The sequence below is a fragment of the Saccopteryx bilineata genome, chromosome 1 (genome assembly GCF_036850765.1).
Source record: "Saccopteryx bilineata isolate mSacBil1 chromosome 1, mSacBil1_pri_phased_curated, whole genome shotgun sequence".
NCBI lineage: Eukaryota > Metazoa > Chordata > Mammalia > Chiroptera > Emballonuridae > Saccopteryx > Saccopteryx bilineata.
Window position 1 is genome coordinate 342575889 of NC_089490.1, and position 28000 is coordinate 342603888.

Below are 28000 nucleotides of genomic sequence, written 5' to 3' on the forward strand. Positions count from 1 at the left end.
AGTGACTTTATGTATTAGAGACTTCCCTATTTTGTATATTGGATTAAAGGTTTGGATTTCTATCTACACTATAAAATAGGGGCAGAACAGGAGCTTGCTCTCTTGGTTCCTAGGATGATTAGCATGAGAGAGCAGAGGGAGCAGAGCAGAGAGCGGAAAGAGGCCATGTGGCCAGGAGAAGCAGCCAAGATGGCGGAGTGCTGAGTGAGATGCCAGTTTGTGTAGTGTTTGTATCTGGGATAAGGAAGGAGATGGGGAACTAAGGAGAATAAGGCTGGTGAGCTAGAAACCTTTGATTCTAGGAAACTCGGATAAGTCAGTAGCTTTGTGAGCACTGAATGTGAGTGGGTTTTGGAGCCCAGTGTGTGTTTTTACTTGCCCGCCGGGTGCAAGCTAGAATTAAAGATGACAGCCCATCAGTTTTTGGCTCCGTTGTTTCTTTACCGACTGCCCGAATCCAATGCAAACCTGCATGGGCCGGGCAGCTGTGATAGTGGCCCTGGCTTCTGGCTTTACAGAGGTGAATAAGGCTGGTGAGGTTAGAAACCTTTGATTCTAGGAAACTCAGATAAGTCAGTGGCTTTGGGAGCCCTGAGTGGAAAGGGAAGTGTTTTCCCACTGTGTGTATTTGTTGCCCTCTGGGTGCAAGCTGGGATTAAAACTAATGACCCATCAGTTCTTGGCTCCGTTGTTTCATTACCGTCTGTCCGAATCAAATGCGAACCTGCATGGGCCAGGCGGCTCTGATGGTGGCTGCAGATACTGGCTTTACATCCACACTCCAAAGAAACATTCTCAGAACCAGTTTTGTTTTGTTTTTTAATTAATTTTAGGGGTGACATTAGTTAATAAAATTAGGTAGGTTTTAAGTGTACAATTCTATAATACATCATCTGTATATTGCATTGTCAAGTCCCCTGATGTCACCATGTATTTGACCCTTTTTACCTCTTCTATCCCCACACCCCTGTTTCCCTCTGGTAAGCACCATACTGTTGTTTTGAAAAGGCCTTGCATTTTTCCATACCCAGTCCTCAAATATAATGCGTACTCTACACAAAAGGTCCTTTCCCCTTTCCTTTCCAAAACCATATATTAAACCCTATCTTCTTCATTTATGTTTATATTCGTATTTCTCTTTATCCCTCCCCTTTAGCCCCCCCCCCCCAAGTTTGAATCCCTTTATCAAGGGTATATTAGCATATTGTGTTTCCTAATAACACATTGTGTCTCTTTTTATACTTCTGAAAAGCTGCCTTTTATTTTAGGGGTATATACAATGTCATAAACATTGCAAATGACTCAAAAGAAATGTTTGGGTCTTGCCTCTTTTCTTGATCCCTCAAAGAATTTAGCAGAGTTTGCGCTTGTTTTACTGAGCTCATTGATTCGGCATGGGCAATGCAGTAGCAGGAAGAGGTGAATGGAGAGATGATTTTGAATCTGAGAGCCTGAAAGAATAGTGATGTCTTTAACCAAGAAGCGGGACTCAGAGGAGTGCTAATGTGTGGTTTGGGGCAAGAAAAATCCCCCCCCCCCCCCAAAAAAAGCCTCTTAGTGATGATGTATAATAGTAGAAAGAACACTGACTTTGAATATGAGAATCTTTTATCACAGTAACTCTCCTGCCGATCACATGATTTCAGAATGCCTTCAGGCAGCTTTAGATTCAGTAGCTGTGTACTTGGCACTTACTGTGCAGTTTAATCCTAGGTGCTTTTACATTGATTGGTTTTACTTAATTATCAAAGCAACATTATTAGTTTAGTATCTTTCCTCTTATATATATTTGGTTATTGAGGCTTAGAGAAGTTATGAAGTCTGTCCAAGTTTATAGAGCAAGAATTGGAAATATAATTTGGTCTCTAGCTTTTCTCATCACACTCAATGCAAACTATAAGCAAGCAAACATATATATCATATTTACAAACTTATTTGACCAACATTCTGCAATTGTTCCCCATAGTTTGAGTCTTTGTTGATATGAATTAATAGTGTTTCTTCTGCCTGGCTGGGTCATACCAGGGATTAGGCAAAAACTGATAACCTTTTTTCCATCTTCATATTATCTACCTGACATTTAAAAATGACTCTGTATAGTCCATTATTGAAACTAGAAAAAAAAATGGTCTCAAGATGAGATATTTAAGTATAAGTATTAATATATCTGTGCTTTAATAGATATTTGGCTAATTTACTTATTTCAATAAATAAGAGTACTTAGAACAGAAGGAAAGCCATGTGGAATGTTCTGGGGAAGGGGAAGAGCTATGTTCTGAGAGAGCTCAAGATGGTGGAACATTGAGTGAAGGATGACGTGGCAGCCTGACCAGGCAGTGGCACAGTGGATAGAGCATCAGACTGAGATGTGGAGGACCCAGGTTCAAGACTCCGAGGTTGCCAGCTTGAGTGCGGGCTCATCTGGTTTGAGCAAGGCTCACCAGCTTTAGCCCAAGGTCGCTGGCTCAAGCAAGGTCACTCGCTCTGCTGTAGCCTCCCGGTCAAGGCACATATGAGAAATCAATCAATGAACAACTAAGGAGCCGCAACGAAGAATTGATGTTTCTCATCTCTCTCCCTTCCTGTCTGTCTGTCCCTATCTGCCCCTCTCTCTGACTCTCTCTGTCTCTGCCACAAAAAAATAAAAAATAAAATAAATGATGACATGGCAGGATAGCATCTGGGTATAAGCAAAACCTTAGAGAATTTAGAAAAGAAGGAGGCTTCTCAGACAGGGAAATTAAGTGTGTTGAGGTAAAAAAGCACCAGACGTGTTTCAGAAATAGTGAAAATACTACTTGGTTTAACTAGCAACAACTTGGTTTGAATAATATGAGTAGAGTTGAGGTGGAAAGGTAGGTTTAAACAATATAGTGAAGGCCTTAAATCTGAGCCATAGAACCCAAGAGTCCATCAGCAGATGGGATGGATAAACAAAGTGTGATATAGACACACAGTGGAATATTATTCAGCTTTCAAAGGGCACAAAATTATGACATATGCTATAGTACAGACACTGAGAAATGAAATAAACCAGTCACAAAAGCACAAATATCATATTGTTTCACATATATGATTAGTGAAGATGTTCATATAGACAGGAAGTAGAATGGTGGCTTCCAGGGCCTGGTCATGGGGGTAAAGAGGGAGGTCGTGTTTAACAGAGAATTTCAGTTGGGGAGGACGAAAAAGTTCTGGAGGAGGATGGTGTTGATGGCTGTACAACAGTGTAAATGTACTTAATGCCACAGAACTACACACTTACAATGGTATTTTATGTTATGTTGGTTTTACCACATTGAAAATAAATTTTAATTAAAAAAAAACTAAACCATAGAATCTAGACTTTGCTATACAGATGATGGGGAGCCATTACATTTTTAAATAGTTGAGAGTGACATGATCCGAGCTTTCTTTGCTCTAATTAAACTAGAAGCATTTATAAGTATTAAATTAGGATCACTAGTTAGGAAGCTATGACAGTAGTCCAGGCTATAAGTAACAAACACTTGAAGTAGAGAGTATAGAAAGGCAGGCAGCATATGGGCTATTATGACTAGTGTGTGATGAACATATCTGTACACGTATTTTGGTGAATATATGTAGACAGTTATTTGGGATGTACCTAGGAGTAGAATTGTGAGGCCTTGGCATGTATGTTCAGCTTTACTAGATACTGCCTAAAGTTTTTCAAAGTCATTATACCAACTTACACAGCTACCAACAGAGCGTGTTTCAGTTTCTCCATATCCTTCCCAGTACTTACTGCCAGTTGTTTGCACTGTAACCATTCTTGTGGTTGTGCAATGGTGTTAATTTGTACTTCTCTGGTGACTAATGTAGATAAATCTTTTTATATGCTTATTGCTGTTCTTTTGTGTAGAGCCCAAAGAAATCTTTTGCCCATTTTCCTATTGAGTGGTCTGCCTTTTCCTTGCTAATTTGTAGGAGTTTTTAATATGTTCTGAATAGGAGTCCTTCACTGGCTATATGCATTGCAAGTATCTCTTCTCACTGTCTTCTCTGGGCTTTTCCTTCTCTTAATGGTGCCTTTTGATAACCAGAGATTACATTTAATGTAGTACAGCTGATTACTCTTCTCTTGTATTAATACCTTGTGTGTATTCAAGAAATCTTTGCCTACCCCAAAGTCATGAAGATATTTTTCTTTATTTTCTTCTGTATGGACTGTGGCCGCTGCTATCATGGCCATGCCGGTTCTTGTTGAATTCTGACAGGCAGTAAGAAACTGGAGCCAAAAAATGGTGGGCTATTTCTTTATTAAAGTCTCTCACCGGCTGACAAACAGGAAGGGAATACACTTCCCTTTCGTTCAGGGTTCCCAAAGCCCTGACGCTTTCTTCGGTTCCACCACCAGGAGAATCTTCTCCGGTTCCTCCTAGAATCAAAGGCCTCACCAGTCTCAGCGAAGTTCGCAAAGCCCCTCAGCTCCAGTTCCCCATCTGCACACCTTCTCTTCTGCAAAACTGGCTGGGGCCCACAAAGACCCCTCCTCCAGCTACATTAGCAAAACAGTGACTCCTCTCAAGCAGGAATGCAATCCGTGATTTGCAATCAACTGCCCTGCTCCAAGGGCATCACACACGTGGCTGCCCAGTGCCACTTTTTAACAATAAAAGTGAGCAAACTCAAAAAAATACAAATTTTACAAAGTCATTTGCCCAACACTTCTAAAAGTGTTATAATTTTATTTTTCACATTTGGGTTTATAATGATTTGAAGTTAATTTCCACATCTGGCATGAAATAAGGATTAAGAATCTTTTTTTGGTTATCAATTGACCTATTGCCACTTATTGAAAAGACAGTTCTCTTTTTCCACAGCACTGCAGTATCACCTTTTCCATATATACAGTGACTATGACTGCATGGGTCTGTTTCTAGATTCCTCTGTTCTATTAGTCTATCAGGGTCTGCTTTTTAGTCTTCTAAATAGATGAGGATTTCATCCTATCAGATACAACTGCTACCCCTCGAAGTGGAAAGCAGAATGTCTTATTTATTGCAGCACAAACAAATAAACCCAAAACTTACTGGCTACAAACCACAATAAATATTTCTTATTTTACCTGGTTTCTGTGAGTCAGGAATTCAGGGTCAGTTGAGGTGTGTGGACTTGGCTCAGGCTCTCTCACAAAACTGCAGTCAAATAGTTGTCAATAGCTGCAGTCACCTGGAGGCTGGACTGCAGCTGAAGGACCAGCCTTCTGAGAATGGCTTGTTTTCATAGCCATGGTTCACAGGAGGCCTGGTTCCTCCCATGAACATTCTTCCTTTGCACTGCTTGTGTGTCCTTACAACATGGCAGTTGATCCAAAAATGAGCAAGAAAAAAGTTGCACTGTGTTTTTGTGACTTAGCCTTGGAGTTCACAGACTGTCCTTTATGCAGTATCCCGCTGGTCATACTTATTCAGTGGGACTATAGAAGGCTCTACTGTATTAGGAAGTGAGACTCATTGGGGGCTATCTTGGAGGCTAGTTACTATACAGAAAAATAGAAGATAGTTGGCACCTTATTTATATATTTTTTCTTTTGTTCCCCAAGTCAGAGATTCATGCCTGCATCTACAACCAAGATTTCCTAGAGCTGATATATAATCCATTAGGTTCAGAAATACTGGTGCCTATTAGTTCATTTCATTCACTTCCTTCCTGCTCAGAAGCCTGAACTCTAATGTTTATTCATATTTTCACAATGTGATTCCTTAAGAACCCAGATCCATCCATGAGTGGGAAAAAGATATGTCTTTGGTTATAATAAACTGTTAACAACCTTTCTCTCCATGATATATTTTTTCTCAGAGAAATGGTCATTTCTTCTTTTTGAGTTTCTCGAAACACATTTTCTATCTATGACCATTATAATTCTCCTGTAGAGCAATTTATCTTTTTAATTAAACTTTTTTTTAATTTTGAGATCACTCGAGATTCACATGTAATTGTAAAAATAATACAGAGATCTATGTACCCTCTACCAGTTTTCCCTAATGGTAACATCTACCAGAAATGTACTACAACAATATCACAGCAAAGATGTGGATATTGATACAGTCAAGATCCAAACATTTCCATTACTGCAAGGATCTCTCCTACTACCCTTTTATAGCCACACCCACTTTTGTCCTACTCCAACCCTCCTTAGCCATTGACAACCACTAATCTGCTGTTCATTCCTAAATTTTGTCATTTCAAGAATGTTATATAAGTGGAATCCTGTAACCTTTTGAGATTGACTTTGTTCACTCAGCATAATTCTCTGGAGATTCATTCAGGATTTTGCTTGTCATAATTTTCTTTCTTTTTGACTGCTGAGAAGTATTCTGTAGCATAGATGTACTAAATTTATTTCACCATTTGCCCATTGAAAAACATGTAGATTGTTTCATTTGGGGGCTGTTGGAAATAAAACATACATAAGCCTTCATGTACATGTTTTCATGACTATTAATCTTCATTTCTCTGGAATAAATGTCCAGGAGCGCAACATGTTTAGTCCTTGTTGCATGTTTAGTATTTTTTAAGAAACTGCCAGTGTGATTATATAATTTCAGATTCTCACCAGAAATGTTTGAATGAGCCATTTTCTCTGCTGCATTGCCAGCGTTTTGTCTTGTTAAAATTTTTTTATTATTACCATTTTGATGGGTCCCTGAGAGTATTTTATTTGATCTTATTTGTGTTTCCCAAGTGGCTAATGACATTGCATATCTTTGTATACATTTATTTGCCATGTATAATATATATCCTCTTCACTGAAATGTCTTTTCATGGTTTTTGCCAGTGTCCTAATTGGATTTTTTCCATTTTTAAACTGTTGAGAATTCTCTATATAGTCTAGATACTATCCTTTGTTGAATATTTTGTTTGCAAATATTTCTTCCCGCTCTGTAGCTTCTAATCTCCTTAGCAAAGTCTTTTGCAGAGCAAAAATTTTAAATTTTAGTCAAGTCTAATTTATAAGTTTTTCCTTTTACAGATTATGCTTTTGGTCAAGTCTCAGAACTCTTTACCTAGTCTTAGACACCAAAGATTTCTTCCACTGTTTTCTTAATTTTTATAACTTTACATTTAAGTTCATGGGGGTTTTTTTGAATTAGTTTTTGTACAATATGTGAGACTTAGATTAAGGTTTATTTTATTTTCCCCCTGAATGCCCATTTGCTTTAGCATCATTTCTTGAAAAGGCCATCTTTCCTCTACTGAATTGTTTTTTCATCTTTGTCAGAAATCTGTTATGCATTTTTGTTTGATTCTATTTCCAAGTTTTCTGTTCTATTCCATTGTTCTACGTGTGTGTCTTTTGCCAGTAATCTTGATTATTGTAGCTATATAATAATTATTGAAATCTGATAGACTAATTTCCCATTTTGTCTTCTTTTCAAAATTATTTTAGCTGTTGTACTTTCATTGCATTTTTATATGTATCTTAAAATAATTTTTTTATATCTATAAAAATACTTGCTAGGATTTTGATAAAAATTGTGTTGAACTTGGACATCAATTTGAGGAGATGTACTATATTGAGTCTTCCAGTCCATGAACATGGTATATCTCTCCATTTAGAGTTTAGGGTCTTTGTTTGTTTTTTCATTTCTCTTATCAGCACAGTCTAGTTTTCAGCATACATGGTCTATACATATTTTGTTAGATTTACATGTTTTGTTATTAAAAAGATTATAAGTGGAATTAATATTTTTATTTTCTATGCCCTTATATTTATTTGCTAGAATATTGAAGCAAATTGATTTTTTTATGTTCATTTTGTATGCTATGACATGCTGCATTCACTTGTTAGTCCCAGAAGAAAATTCCTTGGGATTTTCTAAATGAATAATCATGTCATCTATAAACAGGGACATTTTTTTCCCCTTCTATTCTGTATTCCTTTTATATCCATTTATTGCTTTATTGCCCTGAGTAAAATTTTCATTACTATGTTAAATAAGAGTGATGAGAGCAGACATCCTGCTTTATTCCTGATCTTAAGGGGAAAGCATTCAGTCTTTCAATACTAAGTATAATGCTGGTGGTGTTCTTTTGTTATCAAATTGAGGAAGCTCCAACCCTCTTCCTGATTTGTTTTATTTTGTTTTGTTTTTTTAATCATTATTGGGCATTGAATTTTTTCAAATATCTTTCCTCATTCATTGATATGAACCTATAGTTTTTTTCTCTTTAGCCTTATTATGATTGAATACTCTGATTTTTGAATACTGAATCAGTTTTACATACATGATATAAACTCCACTAGGCCATGGTATGTAATTCATTTTATACCTTGCTTAATTCTATTTGTATTTCACATTCAGGTCCATGATCCATTTTGAGTTAATTTTTGTAATAAATATTATATACATATAAAAGCAGTTCTGAAAAAGCGTTCTCCTTAATAACATATTCCGGACTCATATTCCCATATTATTTTTGCATTATGTGTCAGTAGTCCAACAGCAATTTTTCATTTCTGCATCATGGGAAACTTTCAAGTCAAAGCTCCAAGATTCCCTTATAAATATTTATTATATGGTCACTGCACTTGCCAGAGTGAAGGGAACTGGATGCTAAAGAACTCCCATCAGAGAGCATCACAGCATACCTCTGCCTTCGCTGTGATCCCCTTGCTGTCCTTTTCTCCTGCTTCCTCATGTGAAAGCTTACTTATATTTTTCAGTTGCATTTATTAGTTAGGAAGAGAGGAAGGAAGGAAGGAAGGTAAGAAGGGAGGGAAGGGAGGAAGGGAGAAGCATAAATGAGGCCAGAGAGATTAGAAAGGTTCAGTGATCAAGAGAAGAGCCTTGCTTAGTAACACTTAGTAAATTCTTCCCATGAAATTCATAAGGGATTAGGAGGAGATGTTGTTCATAGTCTACTTATGAAGAAACAACAAATAAAAAATATCTGAATGTGATGTAAAAAGTGCCATGCCATGAAAAGTACATAAAAAGTGTTATTAAGGTTCAGAGGAAGTAGAGGTCCATTTCTCCTAAGTGGGTCAGAGAAGTTGTCATTGGAGCTACACTCTTTGAAGTTGCTTTGTTCTGAATTGTTTGGTTTCAAAAAACTGCGTGGGGTTGAAGAGATGCTATGGATGGGAATTTGGAACTGGACTAGACAGCCTTGCCTATTCTGTCATAAATCTTTCAGCATTTTATAGGCAGCCATTTATCAGCCTGTACCACTTATTTTGAAGTTGAACCTGACAGACTCCGATACTACCTGTGGAGAACACCTTTTTCTTACTTATGAGGGTGTCTCTGTGTGTGTGCTTAGGCTTACATCTGCCCTCTGGAGATTTGGAGACAGCTCTCTCTACAGGGGCTAGTACTAAAGGGGAAATATCAACTGAACACAACCTAACTATTAACAATATCTTTTAAAAATGCACCTAACCGCCTGACCAGGCGGTGGCGCAGTGGATAGAGCATCAGATTAGGATGCGGAGGACCCAGGTTCAAGACCCTGAGCTCGCCAGCTTGAGCATGGGCTCATCTGGTTTAAGCAAAGCTCACCAGCTTGGACCCAAGGTCGCTGGCTCGAGCAAGGGGTTACTTGGTCTGCTGAAGGCCCATGGTCAAGGCACATATGAGAAAGCAATTAATGAACAACTAAGGTGTCGCAACAAAAAACTGATGATTGATGCTTCTCATCTCTCTCTGTTCCTGTCTGTCTGTCCCTATCTATCCCTCTCTCTGACTCTCTCTCTGTCTCTGTTAAAAAAAATAAATAAATAAAAATGTACCTAACCCACTCATTTGCATGTAAATGCGTGCACCTGAAGCATGCACACACACATGCAGCACATGTGGAGTTCTGTAAGCCATGGCCTGGGTAAGACTTCAGGTGACTATAAATAAGTGGTACTTATTTTTTATTTTCCTTAGCTTTTCTCTTTCTGGCTATACCTTAATCTACATTTCTGTCTAAGGCTTATTAGGCATGAATTCTAACCCCATGACCTACTGTATGCAGTAAGGAATTCGTGTAAGAAAATGACTCATCAATTAATTCATACATGTCTATCAATAACCATAACCAGTTATGTGCCAGATACTATTCTAAACATGTAGAATGCTGCATGAGGTAAAAAAGAACCAACTCGTGCCCTTGTGAAGTTTACATTCTGGGAGGTGGTTGCAGGCAACCAACAAAAATATAGTAATTTAGGTGGTGTAAGTGCTAAAACACCAGTATAGCAGAGTAAGGGGGGAAGAGAGTGTGAGAGTTGGGTGGTCAGAAATGGCCTCTTCAATAATGTGACATTTGAATAGAGACTTGAAGGAAAGAATGAGCAATGGGAATTTCTGAGGGAGGATTATTACAGCTAAAGGGAGCACGCAGAGCAAACACCCTGCGGCTGGAGCATGCGGCCCATGTTCAGGCCAGTGTGGCATGTTCTGACTTACATCAGCCTCTGTGTTGAGAATAGATTGCAGGATGAAATGATGGAAGCAGGAAGACTACGAAAGAGTGGACTAGATCAAATAAATAACAATGAAGATACAAAGAGGAACCACATTGTAGGTAGATTTTGAACTGTTTGAACCAACAGGATTTGCTGTTGGACATGATGTGGAGTGTGAAAGAAAGGAGTTGGGGATGACATCAAGATTTTTGGTCTGAGCACCTAGCAGGCTGGAGTTGCTCCAGGCTGAGGTGGGACAGGTTGCAGAAGGACCTGATTGGAGGATATCAAGAACTCAGTTTTGAACACATTAAGTTTGAGATGCCTATTAGTGAAGAGTTTGTGTATAAGACTCTGGAGTTCAATAGATGGGTCTGGTCTAGAAATATAAACTTGGGAACTGCAGCAGTGAGATGGCTTTGAAAGCTGTGAAACTGAGTAAAATAACCAAAGGAGTGGGAGGGAGAGAGAAGTCTGAGAACTGAGCATTGGGGCATTTCAGTATTTAGAGGTCAAGGAGATAAGAAGGAACCTGCACTGGAGAAAGAAAGACAGAGGCCACGGAAATAGGAGAGCAGAATGAATGCTGAAGCCTAATGAAGAAAGTGCTTCAAAAGGGGTGGAATAATTAACTGTTGTCAGATGTTGCTGAGAGATCAAATAAGGCCCAAGAGTTGACTGAGCAGCACTGAAGTCTTTGAGATCTTCGTTTTGAGTTAGTTCGGTGGCGCTGGTAATGGGGGAGGAGCAGCCTGATTAGATGGCTTTCAAACAAACAGAAAAAAATGGGAGGAGACTAAGATTAGTAGTATAGAAAACTCTTTGAGGTTTTACTGTAAAAAATAGAAAAACTGGAGAACAGCTGGTTAAGATGGCAGCATGGGTAAATGTGGTACTCGAATCATCCTACAACCACATCAAAATTACAACTAAACTACAGGACCACCACCATTCAGAACCACCCCATTCAGAACCGCCTGAAATCTAGCTGAATACAAGTCCTAAAGAAGCCGCATCAAGTCTGGTAGAAGGGGTGGAGACGTGGAGGTTCCGCCTGAGGACTGAAGGGTCCCAGCCTCACAGCAGGCCCCCCAGCCCAGGGTTCCGGTGCCAGGCAGAGAAGTCTCCCTAACTTCTGGCTGTAAAAACCAGTGGGAACTGTGGCTGAGTGAGCCAGAAGGCTGCTGGATTCACAGGCTTTGGGGTTGTAAACTAAATGCTTTGGGTTGGTTTACATAATAAAAACCCTATATGGTAGGTTGGTAGGTGGTGCTTGTCATTATATAAATGACACAAGGTCCAAAGAGGTGAATGACTTAATTTAAAATCAGACAGCAAGTGGATGATAAAACTTAGACTCAACCCAAGGCTTTCTGGTTTATGTAACGTCTTTTCACCATTTTTTGTGGTGTCTGCTCACAGATCACTCAATCTTGTTGAAGAAATGGACTGTAGAAGACAACATAGGTAATACATAACCTAGTGTTAAAGACTACAGTATGGGATGATATAAGGAGTTTATCCATTCAGTAATAGATATTGAGTGCTTGGTGTGTGTAAGGCTCTATTATAAGTACTGGGGATATAGCAGTGAATGAGACAGGGTGAAAATGTTTTTAATTATGTGCTTCAGAGAAGTTTCAGCAGGGTTTCTCTGTGATTATTTCAAGGCGTCATGATTTGGTAAAAACCACAATGTACTAAAAATCAGGAAACTGTTTTTTCTGCTCTTTGCTATATATGACATTGTTGCTTCAACTGACTGTGTCTCAGTGGGGGTCCCCATCCATAATCTTAGATGTTATGATTTGTCAAGCTCAACCCTGACTAACAAGCACTGTGAGTTTGAGTCTGAGTTCTAACCTAATGGAATAATTGCTCTAAAGTATTTTACCCCTCATCCAACTTCCTGATCTAAAAAGTAGGAATGGTACAATTCATTTTATAGTGATAAAACCCTGTTTCCATAGCGAAATGCTGCACTAAACATGCATTCTAAAGACATCCTTCATTTCTGAAACTTTGGGGCAATATAAAAGGTAGTGGTCATGTTTCCTCCAGGTGCAACAGCCCCCATTCTTAACCTAATGATAATCTGAGAACCTGTAAAAGGCTTTGAAATATGATAACTAATGACCTTTTCCCCCTTGCTTACTTCTCCCTGTTCAGGCCTGGAAGAAACGCTGGTTTATCCTGCGCAGTGGCCGGATGAGCGGTGACCCAGATGTTCTGGAGTACTATAAGAATGATCACTCCAAGAAGCCCCTGCGGATTATCAACCTCAACTTCTGTGAGCAGGTGGACGCAGGCCTGACCTTCAACAAGAAGGAGCTGCAGGATAGTTTTGTGTTTGATATCAAGACCAGCGAGCGCACCTTCTACCTGGTGGCTGAGACAGAGGAGGACATGAATAAGTGGGTCCAGAGCATCTGTCAGATCTGCGGCTTCAATCAGGCTGAGGAGAGCACAGGTACGCAAACACACCCGGACCTTGTTCAGAAGGGGCAAGGTGCCTCCTGGAGGAGGCTAGGTGGCTGCAGCTATGCTGAGGGCGTCAAGATCCCTTGAACAGGGAGAACAGGCTCTAAGCGTTCCTCTTTAGGCAAGGCAAAGGGTAAGAGTATGAAGGGGTTGGCCCAATATTAGAGGGACCCCTAGCCCTAATGATACTCAAATGGGAAGCTAAGATATGTTGGAGTTGTGATGAAGCGAAAGGTCCTTTGTGCTAAAGGTACTATCATCTTCAGATGCGTTTCTCAGCCCTGCCCCTTTCTCCTCTTCCTTTAGCTTTCTGTGCCCTGGCACCTGGCAGCTACTGCCTAGGGCAGCTTTCACCTTGGTTCTTTTCCTGTTCCAGCTCTGTCTCTCTAGCTATTTCACACCACCCTGCACAGGGTTTTTCTTTGTTTGTTTTTGCTTGGTTTTGGTTTTGGTTTGGAGTCAGTGTTCATTTATATGCGCTTGGATGGGGAAAGGTGAGAAGAGGGAATGCTGATTTATGTTTGGGCTTTGTTAACCTTCCCAAAAGAACAGATCAGCTTTCTGAAATGAGTTTTAAATCACTGAAATTTTCTTTGGCATTTATTTGGACTCATCCCCAATTCTGGGGTGATTGAAGAGCAGGGGTTTTTGAGTCAGGTGGAGAGCTTAAATCAGTAGTTCTTAAACCCGGTTGCACATCAATTAAAGAGAGGTGTTTGAGATATATTGATGCTAAGGACCCTTGCCAAATCAGCTAGCTAAGACCCTCTGAGGCAGTAGTGTTTTTTATGATTTTGAGGGTACACTTATTAAGGCTGGGACAGTGAAACGAGGAAGGGCCTGCAGTAGAAGAGGCCCGCAGCGCTGCTTTGGCTCACTGGGGAATCTGAAGGAAGGGGCCTGGGAGGCAGGCTCAGGGGTCAGCTCAGGACGAGCTGCTGCTGCCCACTGCTCCCCTGGTTGCAAACCTCATGGGGACTGTTATCCTGAGAGGGAAGAAAGGTGTAGGCGTGCTCTCTGGAGGGAGTGTACACAACATTAGTGTCTTTTAAAAGCTTCATTCTGAGTAGCAGGGATCTGAGGCTTAGGAACCATTTTTTTTTCTTTTTTGTAGATAATGAAGGCCACATATAGTCTCTGTTCCATATACCTATTTGTCAATTTTTTTACAACCCTTTAAAAACATTAAAACCATTCTTAGCTTATCAGCAATAGCAGCAGCATCTGGAAACCTGTTGAAATGCAAATTCTTGGACCCCACCCCGAATTTACTGAATCAATCGGAAACTCTGGGGGTGAGACCCAGCAATCCCTGTTCTCAAAACTTCACCAGGTGAGGTTGAGACCCACTGGTCAGAGTCTTGCTAGTCAGGTGGGGTCTGTGGACCCTGGGAGCTTGTTATTAGAAAGGCAGAGGACTTCTGCTTAGACTTACAGAATCAGAATCTGCATATTTTTCAAACTTCTTATTTTGAAATAAATTTAGACTTACAGAATCAGAATCTGCATATTTTTCAAACTTCTTATTTTGAAATAAATTTAGACTCACAGAAGAATTGCAAAATTGTACAGGAAATTACCATATCTGTTTCTGTCAGCTTTCCATAAAGTTAACTAACATCTCACTTAATCATGGCACAATTATTAGAGCTAAGCAGTTAACTTTGATTGATACAGTACTGTTAACCACACTACAGTTTATTTGGGTTTCACCTGTTTTTCACCAGTGTCTTTCTTCTGTTCAGGATTTAATCCAGGATACTGCATTTAGATTTAGGGGTCATATCTTTGAGTCTCCTCCAATCTGTAACAGTTCCCAATCTTTCTTGTCTTTTTTTGACCTTGACACTTTATTATACAGTGCTAGTTAGATGTTTTGTAGAATGTCCCTCAATGTGAGTTTGTCTGGTGTTTTGTCATGATTAGATTGAAGTTATCAATTCTGGGGAGATAGTGTTAACACAGAGGTGATGTGTCTTTCCAAGCATGTTATATCAGGGCACATGGTGTCCGTATGTCTCCTTACTGGTCATGTTAGCCTTGATCACTTGGTTAAGGTGCTATCTGCCAGATTTCTCCATTGTAAATCCACTATCTTTAATAATTAATACTTTAGAAGAAATACTTTAATGATGTGCAAATATCCTATTTCTCCTTAAGTTTTGCCCACTAGTTTAATCATCCAGCACTGGATCACGTGTGTAACAGTTATTATTGTAGTATTCTAAGAGTGATTTTCTGTTTCCCTCACAATGCACATTTTATTAAGGTTTCCAGGTGATTTGTATGCACTTTAAAGTTTGAGAAGCACTGGTCTGGATTATTCATTCCCAGACCTGGTGGGCCATCAAAAACTTTTTTTTTTTACCCTATAGGTCTGATTCAGTGGATTTGATTTGGGGTTCAGGGATCAATCACTTTTTAAAGTCTTTCCTACAGAATGGGAGGAAATATTTCCAAATCACATAACTGAAAAGGATCTAGTATCTAGAATATATAAAGGACTCTTACAATTCAACAACACATAGTCCCATTTAAAAATGGGCAAAGAATCTAAATAGACATTTCTGCAGAAAAGATAAACAGATAGCCAATGAGCACCTGAAAAAATGCTGAACATCATTACCCGTTGGGGAAATGCAAATCCAAACCACGATGAGATACCACTTCGTACTCTCTAGGATGAATATAATCATAAATGTAGATAATGACAAGTATTGTCAAGCATGTGGCAAGACAGACATTGCTCATACATCCTACCTCATATGTTGCTGGTGGGGATTTAAGATGGTACACTTATTGCAGTTTTTCAAAAAGTTTAACCTATGACCCAGCAATTCCACTCCTCAGCATATATTCAAGAGAAACATAAGTTCATACAACTTGTGCACAAATATTCATAGTAGCACTATTCATCATAACCAAAAAGTAGAAACCCAAATGTCCATCACTAAATACAATGTGGTATGTGTGTGCATGCGTGTGTGTGTGTGTGTGTGTGTGTGTATTATTGAGCCACAAAAAGTAATGAAATGCTGATGCATTTCTACAATATGGATGAACCTTTAAAACTTTATGTTAAATGAAAGAAGACACAAAGAATCACATAGTTTATGATTTTATTTAGTCAGTCTTCTGAATCTACAAGTTATGCCTCAACAGATTTAACCGACCATGACTCAGTGGTGGAGCATCGGCCTGGTGTGTGGATGTCCCAGGTTCGATTCCCGGTCAGGGCACACAGGAGAAGGGCCTGTTTCTCCACTCCTACTCCTCTTGTTTCTTACTCTCTCTCTCTCTCCTTCTCTCTCTCTTCCTCTCGCCCTCTCACTTTTCTCCACTCTCTCACTTTCCCTGTCTCTCTTCCCTTATCTCTCTTCCTTTCCTGCAGCCAAGGCTCAATTGGAGTGAGTTGTACTCAGGCACTGAGGATGGCTCCATGGCCTCTGCCTCAGGTGCTAATATATAATAAGAGCTCTGGCAATGCCCCAGATGGGCAGAGAGAGCATCGCCCCTCTCTAATGGGCTTGCCGCATGGATCCCAGGCGGGGCACATGTGAGAGTCTGTCTCTCGGCCTCCCTTCCCCTCACTAAATAAAAAAAAGAAAAAGAAAAAAGTTACATTATTGCTGATGAGGACTATGTAGTTAAGCCTACAGTGGTTAATGGTTGCATCTGTACTGAACATGTACAGACTTTTTCTTTTGTCATTATTCCCTAAACAATACAGTGTAACAACTATTTACATAGCACTTAGCCTTGTTTTAGGTATTATAAGTAATCTAGAGATGATTTAAATTATATGAGAGGATGTGCATAGATCATATGCAAATATTATGCCATTTTATACAAGAGCCTTGAGTGGATTTTGGTATTGGCTGGAGGTCCTAGAACCAATCTCCTGTGTACATCAGGGGACGATTGTGAAATACCCAGAATAATAGGCAAATCCATAGAGACAGGAGGTAGATTGGTGATTGAGAATGGGGGAATGGGGAGTGACTGTTAATGAGTATGGGGTTTCTTTTTTGAGTGATAATGTGTTCTGGAATTAGATAGTGGTGATGGTTGTAAACTTTGTGAATATACTAAAAACTACTTGTAAAGCCAGTAGCCACGGCCACCATCATAACTGCCTGGCCCATGCAGGTTCGCATTAGATTCGGACAGACGGTAATGAAACAACAGAGCCAAGAACTGGTGGGTCATCATCTTTAATCCTAGCTTGCACCCAGCGGGCAAGTAAAAACACACACTGGGCTCCAAAACCCGCTCATTCAGTGCTTACAAAGCTACTGACTTACCTGAGTTTCCTAGAATCAAATGTTTCTAGCTTATTAGCCTTATTCACCTCTGTTCCCCATCTCCTTCTCTCTGCACAAACTGGCTTCTTTTTCACCATTTTGCCATCTTGGCTGCTTCTCCTCTCCTTCACGTGGCCTTTATCTACTCTCCTTTCTCTGCTTTCTCCTCTAGCATGGGTTCCTCTAATGCTAACCTCAGGAACCGAGAGAGAGCAAGCTCCCGGTCTGCCCCACTTTATAGTGCAGAAATCAAAACCTTTAATCCCATATACAAACAAGTAAGTCTCTGATACAAAGTCACTTATCTGAGGCATAATGGGATTCCTCATGTGAGTGCACCACCCCACATCATGCAACAGTCAAGGTTGTGGGGAAAAGCTTAGTCTAAAAACTAAGCCTAAGGCTATAATGACCCGGCCTGCTTACAGCCTGTCCCCCACACCTAATACAAACTATAAGTGAGCAAACATATATATCATATTTACAAACTTATTTGACTGACACTACTGAATTTTGCATTTTAAAATGGTAAAATTTACGGTATGTGAATTATATCTGCTTTTTTTAAATTTCAAGTTCCTCAGGTGATTCTGATAACCAGCCAAATTTGGGGCCCCCTAGAGTTAGGGCCGTGTAAGGCCAGGGGCAGCCGCAGCCACCATTGTGGCCATTCACATGCAGGTTCTCATGAGATTAGGGCAGACGGTAAAGGGTAAAGACGGCAGAATGGGAGGATGGTGGGCCATTCTGTTTATTGATGTCTCATCAAGTCAGGCAAGCCACAAGAAAAGTCAGGGGGAAAGCAGAAAACTTGCCTTTCCCATGGAGGGCAAGGGATAGGGGGGGGGGATCCTCCTGCACCTCTCGGTGGTGGGGCAGAATCTCTCCTCCAGTAAACATTAGCAAGACAATGGCCTCTCCCAATCAGGAAGGGAACCTGCAACTCACAGACCAACTGAATCTGGTGTTGCCCAGCCCCCAGTGCAAACTATAAGCGAGCAAACATATCCATCATATTTACAACCTTATTTGACCAACAGGCCGACCTTTTTGGCATGTGACCTGTGCAGTCTCCCAGGCCTCACACTTAACCCTGCACTTGGTTTAGTACTCTATCGCCATCTTGAAGCTCTTAATTTTTTTTAGTTGTGTAAGTTTAAGGTATAGAGTGTGATGATTTGTCGTATGTTTATATTGCAAAATGATTGTCATAATAATGTCAGTTAACATCTATTACCTTACATAGTTATGATGTGTGTGTGTGTGTGTGTGTGTGGTGAGAACATTTAGTCTACTCTTTTAGCATCTTTTTTTTTTGCGATAGAGATACAGAGAAAGAAAGACAGACAGGAAGGGAGAGAGATGAGTGAGAAGCATCAACTTGTAGTTGTGTCACTTTAGTTGTTCATTGTTGCTTCTCATACATGCTTTGATGGGGGGAATTGCTCCAGCTGAGCCAGTGACCTTGGGCTTCGGGCTGGCGATCATGGGATCATGTTAACGATCCCACGCTCAAGCCAGTTGGTTACCTCAGAGTTTTGAACCTGGGTTCTCAGCATCCCAGGTCGACACTACGCACTGCACCATCACTGGTCAGGCAGCATCTTTCAAATATACAGTACTGTTGTCACTGTGCTGTTCATGACATCCCCAGGATTTATTCATCTTATAACTGGAAGTTTTTATCCTTTGACCTTTACACTTTCCCTCACTCTCACCCCTGGCAACCACTAATCTACTCTCTGTTTCTATAAATTTAATTTTTTTAGATTCCACATATAAGTGAAATTATACACTTTGTTACAAACAAATTATATACATTTGTTTTTCTTTTTCTTTTTTTTTTCTGAAGCTGGAAACGGGGAGAGACAGTCAGACAGACTCCCACATGCACCCGACCGGGATCCACCCGGCATGCCCACCAGGGGCGATGCTCTGCCCCTCCGGGGCGTCACTCTGTTGCAACCAGAGCCACTCTAGCACCTGGGGCAGAGGCCAAGGAGCCGTCCCCAGCGCCCGAGCCATCCCCAGCGCCCCGGCCATCTTTAGCCCAGGCCATCTTTGCTCCAATGGAGCCTGGGCTGCGGCTGCAGGAGGGGAAGAGAGAGACAGAGAGGAAGGAGAGGGGGAGGGGTGGAGAAGCAGATGGGCGCTTCTCCTGTGTGCCCTGGCTGGGAATCGAACCCGGGACTTCTGCACGCCAGGCCGACGCTCTACCACTGAGCCAAACGGCCAGGGCCACATTTGTTTTTCTATGACTTATTTCATTTAGCATAGTAACCTTAGGATTCATCTGTTACTGCAAATGTCAGGATTTCCTTTTTTATATATATTTTCTGTTATATATGTGTATGTATGTATGTATGTATGTGTGTGTATATATATATGTATGTATGTGTGTATGTATATGTATGTGTCACATTTTCTTTATCCATTCATTCGTCAGTGGGCACAGGTTTTTTTCCCTGACTTGGCTATTGTAAATAATGCTACAGTGAACATAGGGGTGCAGATATCTATTCGAGATAGTGAGTTCAAGAACCTTTGGGTATATATCCAGAAGTAGAATTGCTAGATCACATGATAGTTCTATTTTTAATTTTTTGAGGAACATTCATACTGTTTTCCATAGCAGTTGCATCAATTTATATTCCCACCGAAAGTACACAAGGGTTGGTTTCCTTTTCTCCACATCCTTGCTAACACTTAGCTCTTACTATGGTTTTGTTTTGTTTTGTTTTGTTTAAGGTGAGAGGAAGGGAGATAGTGAGGCAGGCTCCCGCATGTATCTTGACCAGGATCCACCCGACAATTCCCGTCTGAAGCCAATGCTCAAGTACTAAGCTATTTTTAGCACCTGAGGCTGACACGCTCATACCAACCGAACTATCCTCAGCACTCGGGGCCATGCTTGAACCAGTTGAGCCACTGGCTGTGGGAAGAGAAAGAGGGAGAGAAGAGGGGGAGAGAGAAGAAGAAAGAAGCAAATGATTGCCTCTCCTGTGTTCCCTGACCAGGAATCAAACCTGGGACATCCATATGCTGGGTGACGCTCTATCCACTGAGCCACTGGCTAGAGCCATATGGTTTTGATAATAGTCATTTATAGGTCCCAAGTGATACCTCATTGTGGTTTTGATTTGATTTGTAGTTCCCTGATGCTTACCGATATTGAATATCCATTTCAGGTACCCTATGGCCATCTGAATATTGTGTTTGGGAAAATATAGTATCTATTCACATTTTTTTGCCCATTTTTAAATCTGGTTTTTTGTTTTGTTTTATTTGCTATTAAGTTGTATGAATTTCTTCTTTACTTTGGATACTAACCCCTATGAGATATGTAGTTTGCAAATATTTTCTCCCATTCTGTAGTCTGCTTTTTCATTTTGTTGATTGTTTCCTTTGCTGTGTAGAAGCTTTTTAATGTAGTTGCACTTGTTGATTTTTTCTGTTATTGCTTGTGCTTTTGATGTCATATCCAAAAATAAAGTAATTATAATTGCCAAGACCAAGGTCAAGGGACTTTTCTCTATGTTTTCTTTTAGGAGTTTTATTGTTTGGGGAAGGGTGGGGGGGTCTTTCATATAAGGCTTTAATTCATTTTGAGTTAGTTTTTGTGAGTGGGATAAGATAGGGGCCCAGTTTTATTCTTTTATATGTGAATATCTGGTTTTCCCAGCACCATTTATTGAAGAGGCTGTCTTTTGAGTATTATTGGATCTCTTGTCAAATATTAGCTTACCATCTGTCAGGGCTCTCTGTTCTGGTCCATTGGTCTATATATCTTTTTATGCCAGTACCATACTCTTTTGATTACTATAGCTTTGTAATAGAATTTGAAACCAGGAGGTATGATACCTCCGACTTTGTTTCTCCTTCTCAGGATTGCTTTGGCTATTTGGGGTCTTTTTATTCTGTATGAATTTTAGGATTGTTTTTTCTATTTCTGTAAAAAATGCCATTAGAATCTTGATATAGGAATTGTACAGGATCTATAGATGAATTTGGGTAATATAGACATTTTAATAATGATAATTCTTCTGATCTGTGAGCGCAAGATATTGTTCCATTTATTTTTGTTGAAGTTTTTTAATTTTTAAATAAGGGGCCTGGTGTTTTCACTGTGCACCAGGCTCTGCAAATTATGTAGTCAGTTTGGTCTGGACTAGATGTCCTGCCCTGGAAACTCTGATTTTAATCTTTACTAGAGAAGGTTATGAGCCCCCATTTTACTCTTAAATTCTTTGGTATATCCTGACCAGGTGGTGGCGCAGTGGATAGAGCATCAGACTGGGACACGGAGGACCCAGGTACAAAACCCTGAGGTCACTAGCTTGAGCACTGGCTCACCAGCTTGAGTGTGGGATCACTGGCTTGAGTGTGGGATCATAGACGTGACCCCATGGTTGCTGGCTTGAGCCCATGGTCACTGGCTTGAGCAAGGGGTCACTCACTCTGCTATAGCCCTCCACTCAAGGCACATATGAGAAAGCAATCAATGAACAAGTAAGATGCCACAACAAAGAATTGAGCTTCTCATCTCTGTCCCTTTCTGTCTGTCCTTATCTGTTTCTCTCTCTCTCTCTCTCTCTCTCTGTATTAAAAAAAAAATTCTTTGGTATAATCTTTGCTTTTTGTGTGAAATTTTCTGTTTTCCCAAAATCTTTGTCGTTTATATGTTTAATGGATTTTGTGTTTGCTTTTCCCTTTATTTTATTCTGGGGTATGTGGGTAGAAATGCAATAATAAAAAGCAGGGGAAAGCCCCATAGACCTGCCAGTGTCACAGCTTTCATAATTGTGAGAAATAGGTCTAAGGAATACCTCAGCTTTTTAAAAAAATAGGTGTGTGTGTGTGTGGGGGTAAAGTTGCTTTTAATTGAATTCATTTCCTGTGGAATTAGAAGTGTTCCTACCAAGAATAATACATATCCTTGGGATATAGCAAAAACAACTCTTGATGCAAATATCTTTTTTAATCACTTTAAAAAGGTGATTGTCTGAATCCTTCCATCTACTATATGGGGTTTAAGTACAGTGTGGATACAGATATGCAGAACCGCACTATCTGGGCTTGCCTTCTCTGTTAGGAAGATTCACTTGTTCATTCACTCATTGTTCACTCACTCATTGTTCATTCGCTCACGCATTCAGTTACCTTCACAGAGCATTTACTCTGCGTCCTTGTCACAACCGCTGAGGCTCGCAGAGGTGACCACCAGCGTGCCAGTCCTCAGATACCTAGCTAGTGGGGGGGAGTGGATGACAGATAACCAGGCAGTCGCAGGGGAGCGCCGGAAGAGAGGCATCACCAAGGATGGCGACACGAGCCCGTGTACCCCCAGCTCAGTGAGGAAAGGAGGAGAGGAAGTAGTAAGGGGTGACAAATAATCGACTCAGTATTTTCTCAACAGCTTTGTCTATGAAAAGATGTACTCCTTTACACCTTTAACGTTTTTAAGTGGCTTATTTTATTAGCTATCCAGCGGTTTAATTACCAAAGCAAGGATATTCGTTACCTGTGAGGTTGAGGGCTCTTTGTGAGAGCTTTCCAGTGAAGACCGTAGGCTCTGCTTCCCTCTCTTAAGAGAGTCTGGTATATTAGAACATTCAGCCATGTGATGGGTAATGTTTTAATTTAGAGGTTTTCATAACAGTGAATTTTATCTATAAAATCCTCAGGTAAGGAATTAGAGCTTAATCACCCGAGTCAGTGGGTCTGTCTGGCTGGCTGTCTGTTTTAGCTGAGGGTCAGGATCTAAGGAAAAGCAGGAAGAAAGTTAACATTTGACTCCCTACTTTCTCTTAAATACTTTATTTCATTTAATCATTTTAATCGGCTGTTCTTCCTTTGTTTTCAAATAAGGAAACTGTAGCTTTTTCTTCCCTGCCTAGGGCTCCGGGAGTAAAGCCCTTCTCTGTCCACACCCCTTTCGCTGGGTTCAGACGGGCTCTCCAACACTCATCTGCTCCTGAGACTTCATAGGACACCGCTCTCCTTCTGCTGGGGCTTGTTGAAAACAGTCCCGGCATCAGGGTGTTACTGTCAGCCCCGGCCTGTACTGATACCGAATTCTCAGTGGCCACAAAAAGATGTAATAGCAACTACGTATCAAGCATCTATCCTATGTAAAGTAGGGACTTGACATGAATTCCCACTCAAGATTTATAGTAAACTTTGAGGTAGCAATGATTTTGACCCAAGGTCACACAGCTAGAAATGACTGAGCCATGACTCTGATCTCACCCAGGTCTGACTTTCCATTAGAATATGTTGTCTCTTTCACCCTGACCTCCTAAAATAAGAACATCTGCCAGAACCAAGCCCAGATATTTTTGCCTCTTTGGACACTTAGACGGGAAGCACTCCCTGACCCCTTCCACCAGGGGTCCTAGAGCTGGCTTAGGTTTTTCTCCGCACCAGCCCCTATTGCTCAAATTGTAGGGCTGGAATATTCCAAGAATTTAGTAATGTCTAGGGCTTGAATCCAGTCATCTGTCTGTGAGTCTGTAGGCTGGGGCAAGGATGTCTGAGTTTAAATCACAACGCTGGGATTATGGGAACAAGTCACTTGAAGTCTAGGATCCCTTTTTCTGAACAGAGATGAAATTCTCTTCTCACTCAATGCTTCTGCTTCTCTGTGGATTCCTCGGGACAGACCACAGCCCACTGGCTGAGCACCTCAAGTTTCATATTTCCCTAAGGGTTGTTCACATAATGTTCTCCGTAAAGATGTCCCTGCAGTTGTGCAGTGCAGTAGCTGTGCTTGCTGCTTGGTCCTGTACAGATTTATCCCTACAGGGACCCTCCTTCAAGCAAATACTCCCTTTTTCTTTGTTTTCTTTCTTTCTCTAAGGATTGCAATGGGACCCTTAAAAATACTTCTGCTTTTCACTTTTAGCTGGAAGAGGTCCTGTGGCAGATGGAGTCTTTTAAAAATCCTTCTTGCTACTCTCAGCTTCTTCTTTCTGCTGCCACCCTCCAATTTCTCACATATTCAAGCCAGAAATGCCTAGAATAAAACCTGTCTAGGATCAAGACCAGACCAGCAGTAAAACTGAATCTGAATATCAACATAAAGGTGTAGAAAAGCAACCTTCTAATAGAAAGAGCCCTTTCCAAAAGGAAACCAGGGATTATGGTCTTATGGTCAAGGAGGAAAAGCACTTCCAAGGATGAATATTAAGATTTCATATCACACATGTGGAGTTTGGGTTTTGTTTTGTTTGGTGTGTGTGTGTGTGTGTGTACATGTGTGTATAAGTACATGTGTGCATTTATGCACACATATGTGTAAGCAAAAATAAGAACACCCCCCCCCCTTCCTCTGGGAATCAAAATAGCCTTCATCCCCCAGGGTAAGGGTGCAGAAAACTGCTGGGAGCTGTGTTTATGAGCAGGCCAGTCCAGGTCCTCACATTTGTGGCCCAGACGTGGGCAGCTGTCCCTGACCAGATATACCACACACAAAAAGAACCAGCTCTCAGCACAGAGCTTTGATGAATTATTCATAGGCTCGGAGTCATCCACTGTTGGGAAAGGCATCACCCCTTTGAATCCTCTCAGCTGAAGACTCCTTCCCTTCCCCGCCCCCAGGCTTTCAGCAGCGGCTCCAGGGCTGCGCAGCCGCTCGCATCTGACTCTGAAAGGCAGGCTAGCTGCACTTGAGTCTCAGCCCTGCCTTTTATTTGCTCTATGATTATCGAGTGATCTTTGGGGCTTTATCATCTGCAAGGTGGAGATGATGCTTCCTCACAGAGTCGTCGGGAGAAAGCTAGGGACACGAACAGGTGCACGTGTGAGCAGCAGCCGCGCGCTGCGCTCTTTGCGTTGTGGTGGTGGTGATGGTTTTCACTTCAGTAAGTCAAGAGGAACAGGATATGATTTTGAGTATCGGGTGTGTTTAGAGAACCTGACAGCCTAGAAAACACTTAGGCAAGTGTCCTTTGAGTATAAAGAAACGGAATAAGGGAGGCAGGGCTGCTAGCAGGATTCCTGGGGCCCAAGGCAGGGAGCTGAAGTTCAGAGGTGAAGTGCCAGTGCCAGCAAGCAGTGTTGCCAAACCGGCACCCAAGCCTTTAACCCCGTCCTTGGGCTGTGCGCTCTTTCTCATGCATCCTGACCCCTTTCCACAGGCCGAGGCTGCTCGTAAGTCACAGAATAGCCTGCAAGGAGAAGCAAGAGCTTTATAAATCATGGAGGACTGACCATGTGGGAGTTTAAGTGCTGTCTATACATTAGCATTAATCTCTGAAGACTAAATTAGCAGGATAACATGACCCACCTTAGGGCAGCCACAAACTAGGAACTAGAGCTCAGGGACTTTTGGTCACCAGAGCCCTGGTTATAACTCTTGAAGATTTTGAAGGAAGGCCAGAGCCTCCTCCATGTCCTATTATTCTAGCCCTTCCCCTTCTCGAACGCCCCAGCACGAGTTTCACAGCAGTCCCATGTCTGACTTCTCAGAGTTCCAGCCTTTATCTCTTCCTCACCTCTTCTGTCCTAAAATTTTTGGTGAGGCTGTTCTCCTCCTCTTAAACATTGTGTAAATATTTAAACTTCTAGAAATCCACGAGTCTCCTGAGTAACTCCACTGCAGAGTTATTTTAATTCCTGGGTCCCATCTGGGATCAAGCAATATCCATAGGAATGCTTTGGAGGAAATCTTCAGCCTCCAGTAGAAGAATGTTATTAGAGGTCTTCAAACAGCTACTTCCTCCCCAGAGAATGATTGGTGCTTAAAGGTCAGAACCCCCTTATTCCAGCTGGATTTCTGACAGCAGGCAGGGCTGTGATGGAGCCAGGCAGTCCACTCGGATGCCTTCTGGTGACCTGGCCCTTCCCTGACGCAGTGAGCGGGAGAGCCAGGGGAGAAGCTGGGAGTGGAGGAGGGTGGGGAGGAAAGGGGCCTTTCTTGGAGACCTTGTCCTTTCTCTCCTCTCATCCCTGGGAGGACCTTCTCCTTTCTTTTTTCCTCCCCTACCTTTTGCTTTTTAAAAACTGATCTGAGAGCTCTCAGCTCCTTGGGGGACCCTTGTTGGAAGCTAAGAGCAAATGTGGGAGGTAATGTGCAGCGTCTCCCCAAGCTGACACCGGTCCCTGGAGGAGCAAAGAGCAGAGTGGAGACAGACGCAGGCCCCAGCCCAGAGGCGGAGGCTGCTGTCTGAATCACCCACCCTTTTTTCCACCGAGACAATGAGGAAAATAAACATCCAGACCAGTCTCCAGCCAGATCTGGAATCCTCATGCCATTTTAGAAAAATAAAAATGTTATTCTAAATAACCCTGAAATATCAGGTCTTCCTCCTCAATCTTCTGTTGTTGGGTTTTTGTTGTTTTGTTTTTCTTTTGTTTTGTTTTGTTGATGTTGTTTTTTGTCTTCAGCTGGGTCTGGTCACCCTGATACTAGGCTTTGAGTAGGGATGTGAACTCCGTAAAATTCCTACAGACACTTCTGCATTGTCCTGGAACAGGCTACAGTCCTGATCTTCAGGGAAGTACAGACTCTCTGGAGGAGGAAAAGGAAACAGAGAAGAAACCTAACCGTCTTCCCTTTGTCCTAAGCCTTGATCCTCTTCCTGCTTTCCCTCTGTACCAGACACTCCCCGTCACTACCCCAGCCAGCCAGCACAGACTGAGTCTAGTGTTACCTGCCAAATCCACAGACTATTGGAGATGTAAGTGTCTCATTCCAACTCCTTAACACCAGCAGCTTTGGATAGCTCCCAAACATCCCCCCCCCAACTTTTGTTTTTTGACTGCTTCTGATTATCTCCAGTGAAGAAAAATTTTAAAAAAAGAAAAATAAATACAAAACATTGTTGCACTGGTCCCAGACCAGATTCCAAAGCCCAGCTCCTAATTTTGGGCTAATGGCAAAATTAGGTCTTTGAATTAAGTGGTAGGGTCATTTTGGACCTCTGGCGATCTTGACCATCATTACACATCCAGGCACGTACAGCCCTACATAAGACTCTGAACTCTACAAAATCAGGAGGTATGGTCATCTCTCTCTCTCTAGGATTTGAACTGTGGCTCTAAGTTCTGGTCTTTAATTTCGGTTTTGCCACTGATTCATTTTGTAGATCCCAGTTTTCTTCAACAGTAAACTAGGAACTTAGGTACCAAAACAGTGATTTTCAATCTTTTTTTTTTTTTTTTTGCTTTGTTTGTTAACCAAATTTTACACTGGATTCAATGTATGAAACAGGTAGGAGTGAGCTGCTCTGAGTGTTGCAGGGGAGAGTGCGGACCCCACGGGCCGGCCACGCCCCCTCTCCCAGCATAGCCTGGGGAGGGCTGGAACACAGTGTGAATCAAAGTGCTGATGGGCTATAGACATTTCAAAACAGGGACCCGCAGACCAGTGCTGAGCTACGAAAGTCTTCCTCAGACCACAACAAAAAGTGGAAAACATGAAGAAGAAGAAGAAGAAGAAATAGTCCAGTTTTCATAAAGTTAAATGTAGTCAGATTTAAAAACTTCCCTTTATTTAGTTTCTCTTTGTATCAGTGCGCATGTTGAAGTGTTCGAGTGTGTGTGAAATGAGTCATAGTAATAATAGACTTTCCATATGTACATAATTGAAATTGTTAGCTCTGGGTAACATTTTTAAAAATTGCATAAACAAATAAAGAGGCAGTGTTTTAACGCGTCCATAAAATGGAAAAATCTGGGAAACAATGATCTGGAGCATTGTTTTTCAACCACTGGTCTATACCGGTTCACCAGAAATTTTGTGCCAGTCCACGAAAGAATTAACTGCCCTGATGTGTGTGAAGATGATAGA

At 41.3% G+C, this 28000-nt stretch overlaps 1 protein-coding gene across 1 annotated transcript in view; it reads left to right on the plus strand.

Moving 5' to 3' along the window:
* GAB2 (GRB2 associated binding protein 2) overlaps positions 1-28000 on the plus strand; it is a 207456-nt gene that overhangs the window by 132993 nt on the left and 46463 nt on the right. Inside the window, exon 2 of the mRNA XM_066249361.1 lies at positions 12593-12893. Within this exon, the coding sequence (XP_066105458.1) occupies positions 12593-12893 (301 nt within the window). The remainder of the gene's footprint in view (positions 1-12592; positions 12894-28000) is intronic.